At 39.2% G+C, this 12,082-nt stretch overlaps 1 protein-coding gene across 3 annotated transcripts in view; it reads left to right on the forward strand.

The window, feature by feature from the left end:
• efcab2 (EF-hand calcium binding domain 2) overlaps positions 1 to 12,082 on the forward strand; it is a 112,357-nt gene that overhangs the window by 6,147 nt on the left and 94,128 nt on the right. For all 3 annotated transcript variants that reach the window (XM_059985562.1, XM_059985561.1, XM_059985563.1), the window contains exons 3-4: positions 3,057 to 3,129; positions 5,122 to 5,201. In XM_059985562.1, the coding sequence (XP_059841545.1) occupies positions 3,057 to 3,129; positions 5,122 to 5,201 (153 nt within the window). The remainder of the gene's footprint in view (positions 1 to 3,056; positions 3,130 to 5,121; positions 5,202 to 12,082) is intronic.

Below are 12,082 nucleotides of genomic sequence, written 5' to 3' on the forward strand. Positions count from 1 at the left end.
TAAATGCAAAGGAAGAAGAATGAGGGCAGTTAGACAGTAGCCTCCCTTAGAGAGAGCAAGTGGCTAGAATCTGGGCAGAGGGCTAGCCATGGTGATAGAGGGGTCTCTGTGGTTTGGAGAGGAAAAGTGAGATGAAGAATCTAAGAGGGAGGGGTTGAGTCGATGCTGAGAAAGAAGGCGGTTCTGGGAGATAACTAGAGGAGGGGATTCACATTCAAATCCACATGTTTATTGTCATAAGCATCAAGATGCAATGCAATTCTTTACTAGCATGAAGCTCATAGAGTGATCAGTATGCATGATAATAATAAAGACAACAATAAATACACTGAGCAGCACAAAACTAGCAGAATGTAGTGCTGAGTGACTGAGGCAGAGACTTTGAGGGGACTGAGGAGGAAAGGGATGGGGAACTTAAGAAGCAAGTGTGAGCTAGATTGTGTGTGTGTGTGTGTGTGTGTGTGTGTGTGTGTGTGTGTGCGCGTGTGCGCGCGCGCCTGTGCACACAATAGCGTGTACAGTATCTGTAATTGGAGTGTGTGTGGTAAGTCTCTGAATCACAGCCTGATCTCCCGTCATCCTGGATCTCCTTGGCACTGTTCTGTAGGTGGCATTCTTGGCTTTTCAGTTAGGAAGCAGTTGGTTCAAGTCCTGTTCCAGATATGTGAATAAATAATATAGTCTGAGACTCTAGTGGAGTGTGAGGAAGTTGTGCAAGGCTGGAGATGTCTTCAAGAAAACTGTTAAATCAAAGTGCACAGCCTTTCATTACATGCATGTAAAATTTGCCTCTTCAAAGGAGGATGGGGAGGTATTTCTGTTGACCAACATTTATCCATTAATTATCACTCTGTTGTTTGGGGAACATGCTGTGAGGAAACTGACAATTTTATGTTGTTCAGACTTACAATGACAGACTTAACCTGAAACTAGATCAGAAAATAGATTAAAGTCTTATTACCTTACAAATATCTATATATGCTGTAACATATTTGAATGTAATCAGTTATTGACAATGGGGATTCATGAATAATTACAGCAACTGGGTACAAATGTTGGAGATGCAAAATATGTTTTACATTGTGAGTCTGTGCGGATTGCAGTTATCAATCGGACCACCAGGTGTCAGTGCACACCATATTGTTGCTGCCAACATCTATTTCTGGGAAATTGCTGTCAAGTTCATTTGCAGCCAGTTTCACCTTTAGGTGTTGCTGGCCCCTCAGCCTCCAAATTATTTTCCAACTCCAGTTTCATATCCCCTTTCTAACACCCATTTTATAGCAACAAACACAATTCGTGAAGGAGGAAAGGGCTTGTTGTGTTGTTGCTTTTTGTGTTCTTTCTCATTCTAGGAAGTATGTGTTCATGCTATATTGGAGCCAGAATGCGTGGCAACATTTGCGGGCAGCCTACAGCACATCTTTAAGTTGTGTTTTTGGTTAAATCAGATGATAAATTTCACTGTATGTTTCAATGTACTGTAAGTATGAGAAATAAATGAATGCGAATTTAACCTCTGCCATCACCTTGATGAAAGGCTCATTTTGGTCTGCCTGAAACTTGTTGGACATCGCAGTGTGAGGCAAGATGAATTCTGTCATCTGGTACTGAAGCTCTGTGGAGCCACCACAAAGGCTGCCCGGGGAAGGAAAACAGTCTGTGGTCCTGCCGCCGTTGGGCACTGAGGGTCTGGGTCCTGTGTAATAGCCTTTCAAACACTTCATTGGCGCATTGCTTAAGAAAGAAACAGAGATAATGTTGAAACATTGAGAGGAAATGTAATTAATTAATTAATAGTGTGTTAAGTGTGTTTACTGTCTATATTATAAATAAAATAGAGCACCTAACTATTGGGCTCAAACCTGACAGGTACTGACCATATATTGTCAGAAGTGGTTCTGGTGAGGCATTATTTAAGGTGTGTCATTTCACTAAGTGTTTTTCCATGCTTGTAAGTGCTGAGTTAATTGGGTGTGTACTGTCATCCTGGAATGGTATTTTTTGGACAAAAATGTTATAGTGACAGACAGGTTTGGGTTGAAACAAGTACAAATAAAGTTCTGTTCTCCGGCTGCAATTTAAACTAGGTATTAATTTCATACCTTTGCAGTTCACTAACCATATTCCTTCTTGACCTGAAGCTACCTTTTCCTGACTCTTAATATCTTACCATAAGACACCATCTCTAGGTTACATTCCTTCCCATCCAGATATGATCATCCATCTTCTCTCTCAGCATTTATTTTGGTTGCATCCTGGACATGTTAAGGCTGCATCTGTGGAAATTAAACAGCCCATTGCAGATTTTTATTATTTGCCATTTTAGTTAGAGCTTTCTGTTCCTTTTGTAGCAGATCTCATTCCTGTACTTCTTTACACAGTTCTGTTCCTTAGTCCTCTGTTTCTTCCCAATAATGAGGACTGAACCAAGCAAGACTCTTTTCAGCAAATGCAGAAAATGCTGGAAACACTCATCAAGTCAAGCAGCATCTGCAGGAACAGATACAGAGTTAACATTTCAAATTGAAGATCCTTTGTTGGAAGTTTGGTTTCCTGGAAATTTGTTGGTGGGTTGGCAATTAGATCAGTGAACAGGTAATCATCATCAGTTATGGTCAGAACTACAGGGATATCTGGTTGCCTTTGAACCTCTGACTTCTGTTCTTGATTAATGGAAACATTCAGAGTCTTTAATTGAAAAGTTAACCATTTCATTTTCCACAGATTTTGCCGGATCTACTGAGTGTTTCGTCATGTTTCTGTTTTTTTATTTCAGATCTCTAACTCTATGGCTTAATGAATTTCAAGAAACTTTTCATCTTTGTGAGCAACATCACCGGATATCATTAGTACTGAAAAAAATCACTTGTTATTTTGAAATTGTCAACTATTACAACATCCAGATAATTGACAAAATACCTGATAAATGTTGTGGCTTTGATATCAATTTTACTTTTTAATTTAATACACTGAAAGTTATTTCTATGATAAAGGCTTATATGTTGACTTTACACTGCATCTATTCACTGCTAATTTGATTCTTTTTTGCACAGGGAAATTGGTACAATCATTAGATCTCTGGGCTGTTGTCCAAGTGAAGAAGAACTTCATGAAATAATAGCAGAGGTACAATAAATTTAAATTGTGCGATTTTCAAAATGTGCAGTTGAAGTTGCCTTGTATGGATTTCAAAGCGTGGGATATCGTTAAGTCCAATTTAGTTACAAGTAAGGCTGAAAACCCACTTATTTGGGCTGATCCAAATTTGCAGAATTCAGAATCCAGAAACAGTATGCCATACTTTATTTTTGTTTTTTTTCAATCATGCTTTATTGAACATGGACTGTCTATTTTTGGGACTTCTATGATGAGAACGACACCTAAAATTGCTAACCTGTAGAAGAGTAGGTATTCCTCACATTAGTATTTATTGATGCAGCAGAATTCTCCAGAAGTTTCTGCTACGTAGTTACACAGTTGAACAATGATGAATAACTCCTTACCATCATTGCAGCTATAACGTCCACACTGGAATGATAATAAAATTAGGCTTAGAACCTTGATGAACTTCAGTTCTGATTGCTATTTGCTTACTTTTATTGTTTGTATGATTTGGTTTTTTTTTGGGTGTTGGACAATCTTTTTTTAAATTGGTTTAATTGGGTTTCTTTGTTTGGTGGCTGCCTGTAAGGAGACAAATCTCAAGGTTGTATAAAGTATACATACTTTGATAATAAATGTACCTTAAACCTTGAATGCTACAAATCCAATTGGCATTATTCAATTGCACTGCCCCTTTTCGCAGTACAAATTTAATGGGGTAATGATATGGTCCGTAGTCCATATAATTTTGAGACTTGTTGGATTAACTTGTTGAGTCAGTGGGAAAGTATTTTGAGGGTTCTTTATTAGCTCAAGATGGAATTTGTGTTTTTTAGTATTGGAACCTGAAAGTCCAAGGTTTGTGTGCCCTCTTGCTTGGGTTAATTCCTCAAACATTTCTAAGTGAGATACCAGCACCCTACACACTTTGGAGCCAAGTACATTGTGGTCTGCCACTTTTAATCCCCTAACTCAGTCTGATAGCTTTCACAGAAATAGCCAAGAATGAATGGATACACTGTGGCAGAAATATTTTTGACTTTTGCTTTAGTCCTGTGGTGTCTTTTTACTGCTTGATTTAATGAGGAGGTGGGAGTGGATGGAGCTATGATATTTTTAAAATCAGAGAGCATGCTATCATAAGATATTTACTCTTTTATACTGTTTTGAAAGGTTCTCCCTCCACAGTTTTAGCTTTTATACAAGCACCTTAATTCTGGCCAAAACAGTTACTATTTTTATATGTGGAAGAAAAATAAGTAGTCAAGGAGGTATTTTAGATATCGTAGTTCAAAGCTAGTGTTCACAAGTTGCGTGCACTGACAAAATAATAAATGCTTATTTTCCACCATATTGAATATATTTCAAGTTAAGAAATGCATAAATCATGAAATAAAACATACATGCTATTCTATTATGGAGTGCAATTTCCTACTTGCTGAAAAATGGAAGGATGCAAAACAGACATTTAAATTGTCCATTGGAGCAATGTTACCCTTGATATATGCAGACATGTATATAGCAAGAAACATTCTTCAGGATGCTCATTTGAGTTATGCTGGAGATTGATGCTTTGTAATAATAGGGCTACTTCTAGATAATCCAAGGTGCTTGTGTTTACAGATATGAAATAATACATTCTCAAGACTGGCATTCTAATACAACACAGTAGTAGGAGATGCTACAAGCTATGGAAACTTACTTAATATAAATGCAAGCTATTAGTCTAGGCTTTTGGTAACCAGTGTTTAATTTATTGATCACTTAGTAATAAAATGACATTTAGAATTATTTTTTGACAATTGGAATACTTTGACATACAGCAAATATATTGTAGGTTATTTTGAAAACAATAATGTAACATTTTTGCCTTGATTAATGTTTTAATACTAAAATTGTAATTTTTTATGTTTTAATTTTTATATTACTTTGCAAAGCTAGATTAAAGGAAACTAAATACTGGTGCAAGTTGAGTTGGTTTCCATAATAAATCTCCTTTGCAAATTGTGTTTAAAGGTAGAGGAAGAAGAACCCACAGGCTTCATACAGCTTGATAAGTTCCTTCCAATGATGACTAAGGTATTAATGGAAAGAAAGTGAGTTCTATATCAATTCTATGACTTATTTAAGGACATTTACTAAAATACTAAATGGCCAATTTAAAGAGTGTAATAATGTTTGTCACCAAAATTTCACATTCTATTCCAAAATTATTTGTTAATAAAAGAGTACTTTCTGAGTTCATTTTATGCAAATGGTTATTATAAAGTTGCTTTCCAATATAAATATTTATTATTCCATCATTCTCCATTCCATAGAAGATTTTATCAAGAGTTGAAATGTCTAATACCAGAGAAATTGCAAACAATAGACAGTAAGTGCAGGAGGAGGCCATTTGGCCACTCAAGCCAGCACCACCATTCAATGTGATCATGGCTGATCATAAACAATCAGTACCACGTTCCTGCCTTCTCCCCATATCCCTTGACTCCGTTATCTTTAAGAGCTCGATCTAACTCTTTCTTGAAAGTATCCAGAGAATTGGCCTCCACTGCCTTCTGAGGCAGAGCATTCCATAGATCCACAACTCTCTGGGTGAAAAAGTTTTTCCTCAACTCCGTTCTAAATGGCCTACCCCTTATTCTTAAATTGTGGCCTCTGGTTCTGGACTCCCCCAACATCGGGAATATGTTTCCAAAGGAGATGTGATTAGCATATTTTTTACACAGAGAGTGGTGGGTGCCTAGAATACGCTGTCAGGGTGGCAGTAGAGCCAGATACAACAGAGACTTTGAAGAGGCATTCAGATGGGAATATGAATGTCAGGAAAATGGATAGATAGACGGGATCTGATTAGAAGTAGCCAGCATGGATTTGTGTGTGGAAGGTCATGTTTGACAAACCTTATTGAATTTTTTGAAGAAGTTACGAGGAATGTTGACGAGGGTAAGGCAGTGGATGTAGTCTATATGGACTTCAGCAAAGCCTTTGACAAAGTTCCACATGGAAGGTTAGTTAAGAAGGTTCAGTCGTTAGGTATTAATGCTGGAGTAATAAAATGGATTCAACAGTGGCTAGATGGGAGATGCCAGAGAGTAGTGGTGGATAATTGTTTATCGGGATGGAGGCCGGTGACTAGCGGGGTGCCTCAGGGATCTGTTTTGGGCCCAATGTTGTTTGTAATATACATAAATGATCTGGATGATGGGGTGGTAAATTGGATTAGTAAGTATGCCAATGATACTAAGGTAGGAGGTGTTGTGGATAATGAGGTGGATTTTCAAAGCTTGCAGGGAGATTTATGCCGGTTAGAAGAATGGGCTGAACGTTGGCAGATGGAGTTTAATGCTGAGAAGTGTGAGGTTCTACATTTTGGCAGGAATAATCCAAATAGGACATACAGAGTAAATGGTAGGGCATTGAGGAATGCAGAGGAACAGAGAGATCTAGGAATAACTGTGCATAGTTCCCTGAAAGTGGAGTCTCATGTAGATATGGTGGTGAAGAGGGCTTTTGGAACGCTGGCCTTTATAAATCAAAGCATTGAGTACAGAAGTTGAGATGTAATGCTAAAGTTGTACAAGGCATTGGTAAGGCCAAATTTGGAATATTGTGTGCAGTTCTGGTCACCGAATTATAGGAAAGATATCAATAAGTTAGAGAGAGTGCAGAGACAATTTACTAGGATGTTACCTGGGTTTCAGCAATTAAGTTACAGAGAAAGGTTGAACAAGTTAGGTCTCTATTCATTGGAGCGTAGAAGGTTGAGGGGGGATTTGATCGAGGTATTTAAAATTTTGAGAGGGATAGATAGAGTTGACGTGAACAGGCTGTTTCCATTGAGAGTAGGGGAGATTCAAACTAGAGGACATGATTTGAGAGTTAGGGGGCAGAAGTTTAAGGGAAACACGAGGGGGTATTTCTTTACTCAAAGAGTGATAGCTGTGTGGAATGAGCTTCCTGTAGAAGTAGTAGAAGCCAGTTCAGTTGTGTCATTTAAGGTAAAATTGGACAGGTATATGGGCAGGAAAGGAGTGGAGGGTTATGGGCTGAGTGCGGGTAGGTGGGACTAGGTGAGATTAAGGGTTCGGCACGGACTAGGAGGGCCAAGATGGCCTGTTTCCGTGCTGTGATTGTTATATGGTTATATGGTTATATATGGACTGTGTAGGTAAAGAAGCTTAGTTTAGTTGCCTGTTTGATCACTAATTTAATTGGTTGAGCACCACATTGTGGGCCAAAGGGCCTGTTCCTGTGCTGTAGTGTTTTATGTTCTATGTTCTATTTTCAATTGGATAAAATTCAAAGACATTAAACTATATACAATATTGTTATTAATTATTCATTTTTGCTTTCTTTTAATATTTGCACAGTTTATTGTCTTTTGCCCACTGGTTGTCTGCCATATTGTGTGTTCTTTCATTGATTCTTTTATGTTTTTTGGATTTATTAAGTGCGCCTACAAAAAAATGAATCTCAGGGTTGTATATGGTTTTCTTTTTTATATATATACACATACATACATACACACACACACATTTTGATGATAAATTTACTTTGAACTATTAACATATGTCATTAGTATTTCTAAGGTTTTGTCAGGGCTGAGATTGACCTTTCTCAATTGATCTGCATTGTTCCCTGTGGTCTGAAAATGGAGTTTGAAAAATCTCACACAGATTACTGTGGCAATTTATTTGAAGGTGCAGTCGACCCTCCTTATCTGTGAATTCTGCATGCACGAATTCAACCAACCGCAAATCGCGAAAACCCAGAAGTGCTCTTCCAGCACTCGTTGTTCGAGCATGTACAGACTTTTTTTCTTGTCATTATTCCATAAACAATGTGGTATAACAACTATTTTACATAGCATTTACATTGTATTAGGTATTATAAGTAATCTAGAGATGATTTAAAGTGTACGGGAGGATGTGTGTGGGTTATCGTGGATCGGGATCGAAAAAAAAACAGAAGTTCTCTTAGTAAGTAAGTCGGAACAGGTACATCCGGTATTATTTAGCGTAAGTTAGTCAAACGTTAGTCTTAGTAAATAGTATGTATTTTACCTTTCTATGTATTCTATATTTTCTATAATCTATATTTTCATTTATATTTATTGTTATTATTGTTATGAGCAGAGAGACAACATCTGCTGGACGTAAATTCCTTGTATGTGCACAGGTACTTGGCGATTAAAGTCTGATTCTGATTCTGATATAAAACACCTAAGAACGTATGTTTCCAGTGCCGGGCTCGGTCCAGTGACAGACCACTTCCAAGCGCGCTCTCCACCGTGCCGGGTTGATGTGGAGGATCAAAAACCCAAAACCCAATAATTAAACCACTGCATTGCTTAGTAATAATTGTAGTTTTCATCGGGGCAGAGCTTTTCTCACTTTATCCTTTAAAATTGTTCCGATCGTTGACCAAAGTAGCCTAACGCTTTTCCAGTGATCGATGGCATTTCACCTCTTTCCCATCACTTTATTATTTCCACTTTATTTTCAATCATAATTATTTTCTTTAACAGAAACACTGCGGATTCAGAGCTCTGGCGCCGGGTCCTGATGTCCACCGCACTGAGACACTTTAAATAAGGTCTTGGGTTCCGCTAGGTCCTAAGGTCCACTGCAGTGAGACAGGTTGAATAAGGGACTTGAGCATCTGCAAATGTTGGTATCCGTGAGGGGTCCCAGAACCAATCCCTCGCGGATAAGGAACTCTTTGGATTTCCAGCTGAGTTTGCAGGATCTGCAGAATCTCTGTTGTTTACCATTATGAAAAGAATTGGCCTTTGAAAGGGAAATTAAATCAAGTCCTCATTTGCTCTCTCAGGTAGAAGCACTTCTTTACAAAGGTAAAGATGTTCAAGGAAGTTATGTCCTTTGTAATGGCACTTTTAATTAATGCCACACAAGTAGATTATTGGGTGCTTTTTCCTTTGTTCTTTGAGGGAGGTTGCACGAATTGGTTTCTGGATTTCCACTTGATCTACATGAATACTCTTCAAAACTATTAAATTAGTTTTAGTATATTTGGAGATAATGGAAGGTCTTATAGAAAAGTAAGATGCTAAGGCCATCACAAAAGAGAAAATCTGCAGATGCTGGAAATTCGTGCAACAAACACAAAATGCCGGAGGAACTCAGCAGGTTAGGCAGCACCTATGGAAAAAAGTTTCAGGCCGAGTTCCTCCAGCATTTTGTGTGTGATGCTAAGTTCATGTTGGCTTTGTAAGTCAGTGTGGACAGCATGTAAGTAAGTAAGGCCATAGAAGATGCTATTGAAAAGTAAGCCTTTTCATCCATCCACTTTTGGAGAAAACTAATTCAAAGGGTCTTTGCCCATTTCCAATTTGTGGTTGAAAACTGAGCTTAACAAAAATAATATGCACCTTGTAAGTTTTGCAAGTTTTAACACCTTGTAACATCTGCAAGTTTTCAGGTTTGACCAGTGTGAGATAAATAGTGTTAATCCCACATTACCATGCAAGGTTGATTGGGGTACTGCACAGATGCAACGGGAGCACTCCCGCGCAGGTCTGACAAGGAGCTTGAAAAAGCAGCAAGTTTTTCAACGGGAATCGTTGATTGGAATACTGCTCAGTCACAACAGGAGCATTCCCGCGCAGGTCTGACAAAGATTTTCAACGCGAAACCTAGTCTCTATAGAGGGGTACCGCCTAGCGGAGCGGTTATCGTCGGAGTAGTCAGGGGCAGAGTAGTAAGGCTTTTGCTCAACAAGGCTTTGGTGAGAACAGGCAGATGAAAGGTAAGTTATTTTCTTATTTAAATCTTGAGAGAAGAGGGGTATGTCTACAGAGTTCTGTTCTGGGTGTCAAATGTGGGATTTCCAGGAGACTCCCAGCCTCCCTGATGGCCACATCTGTGCCAGGTGCATCAAGTTGCAGCTTCTTTGAGACCGTATTAGGGAAAGTGATAGACAGGAGCTACAGGGAGGTAGTCACCCCAAGGTTAAAAGAGACAGATAAATGGGTGACTGTCAGAAGAGGAAAGGGGGAACATCAGATAGTGGAGAGCACCCTTGTGGCTGTCCCCCTCAACAATGAGTACTCCATTTTGTGTCCTGTTGGGGGGGGGGATGACCTACCTGGGGCGAGCAACAGTAGCTGTGCATCTGGCACTGAGTCTGGCCCTGTGGCTTGGAACAGTAGTGAACTGAAGAGGATGGCAGTAGTAACAGGGGATTCTATAATCAGGAGGCCATTTAGGTGATTCTGTGGACACAAAAAGGAAATGTAGATGGTAGTTTGCCTCCCAGGTGTCAGGGTCCAAGATATTTCTGGACACATCCACGATATCCTGAAAAGGGAGGGTGAGCAGCTAGAAGTCATGGTGCATATTGGTATCAACAACAGTGCCAATGACATAGGAAGATAAAGGGAGGAGATCCTGAAAAAAGACTATAGGAGTTAGGAAGGAAGCTGAGAAATGTGACCTCGAGGGTAGTAATGTCAGGATTGCTGCCTGTGCCATGTAGCAGCAAGGATAGGAATAGAATGAGGTAGCAGATAAATGTGTGGGTGCAGAATTGGATTCAGATTTCTGGGCAATTGGGATTTTCTATTCTAAGGCAGGTGGGACCTGTACAAAATGGGCAGGTTGCACTTGAATCCAAGGGGGAACCAATTGTGGTCAGATTTACTAGAGCTGTTGGGAGTGATTTAAACTAATATGGCATGGGGATGGGAACCAGAATGTGACAGAGCTGAGGATGAGCCAGCAGGTTTACAAGATGAAGGGTGTAACTTGAATGAAAGGAAGGACAAGCCAATGATTGGGTACAAATGTAGACAGAGCAAAGAGGCAAAATTCAAAAGTCCAAAGAACGCAGGACTGAAGTTGCTATATTTAAATATATGTAGCATTCGGAATAAGGTGGTCAGTATGATGCTGTGGGCATCACTGAGTCGTGGCTGAAAGAAGGCCATAGGTGGGAGCTTAACATCAAAGGATATACTTTGTATCAAAAAGACAGGCACAAATGCATAGCTCTGTTTGTAAAGGATGGAATTACATCTTTAGAAAGAATTGATATAGGGTCAGAGAATGTTGAATCTTTGTGGGTGGAGTTAAGAAATTCCATGGGTGAAAAAAAAACCATTATGGGAATCATATATAGGCCTCAAAATAGTAGCCAAGATGTGAGGTGAAGATTGCAGAAGGAGATGGAAAGGGTATGTAATAAGGGTAATAACACAATTGTAATGGAGGACTTTAATATGCAAGAGGATTAGGAAAATCAGATTGGTGTCAAATTGTAAGAAAGGGAATTTGTTGAATGCCTGCCTTTTAGAGCAGCAGTGCTTTAGCCTATTCAGGGAAAGGCTATCTTAAACTGGGTGTTGTGTAATAACCCAGATCTTATTAGGGAGCTTAACATAAAGGATCCCTTAGGAGGCAGTGATCATTATATAATTGAATTCATACTGCAATTTGAGAGGGAGAAGCACAAGTCAAATGTTTCAGTATTGCAATGGAATAAAGGGAATTACAGAGGCATGAAAGAGGAGCTTGTCCTGGTGGATTAGAGGAGGATACTGGCAGGGATGACGACAGAGCAGAGATGGCTGAAGTTTCTCGAAATAGTTCACAAGACACAGGAGAGGTATGTCCCAGAGAAGAAGTTCTCAAATGGCAGGTGTCGGCCACCGTGGCTGACAAAGGAAGTTAAGGATTGCATAAAAGCCAAGGAAGGGGCATATGAGGAAGTACAGTGAGTGGGAAGTTGGATGATTGGGAAGCTTTTAAAATCCAACAAAAGGCAACTAAAAAGGTTATAAGAAGGGAAAAGATTAAATATGTGGGCAGATGAGCCAATAATATAAAGCAGGATACCAGAAGTCTTTTCAGTTATATAAAGAGTAAAAGGGAGGTGAGAGTTGATATTAGACCACTGGAAAATGATGCTGGTGAGGTAGTAATGGGAGACAAAGAATGGCAGATGAACTTGATGG

This window comes from Hypanus sabinus, chromosome 12 (genome assembly GCF_030144855.1).
Source record: "Hypanus sabinus isolate sHypSab1 chromosome 12, sHypSab1.hap1, whole genome shotgun sequence".
In the NCBI taxonomy this organism is placed as follows: domain Eukaryota; kingdom Metazoa; phylum Chordata; class Chondrichthyes; order Myliobatiformes; family Dasyatidae; genus Hypanus; species Hypanus sabinus.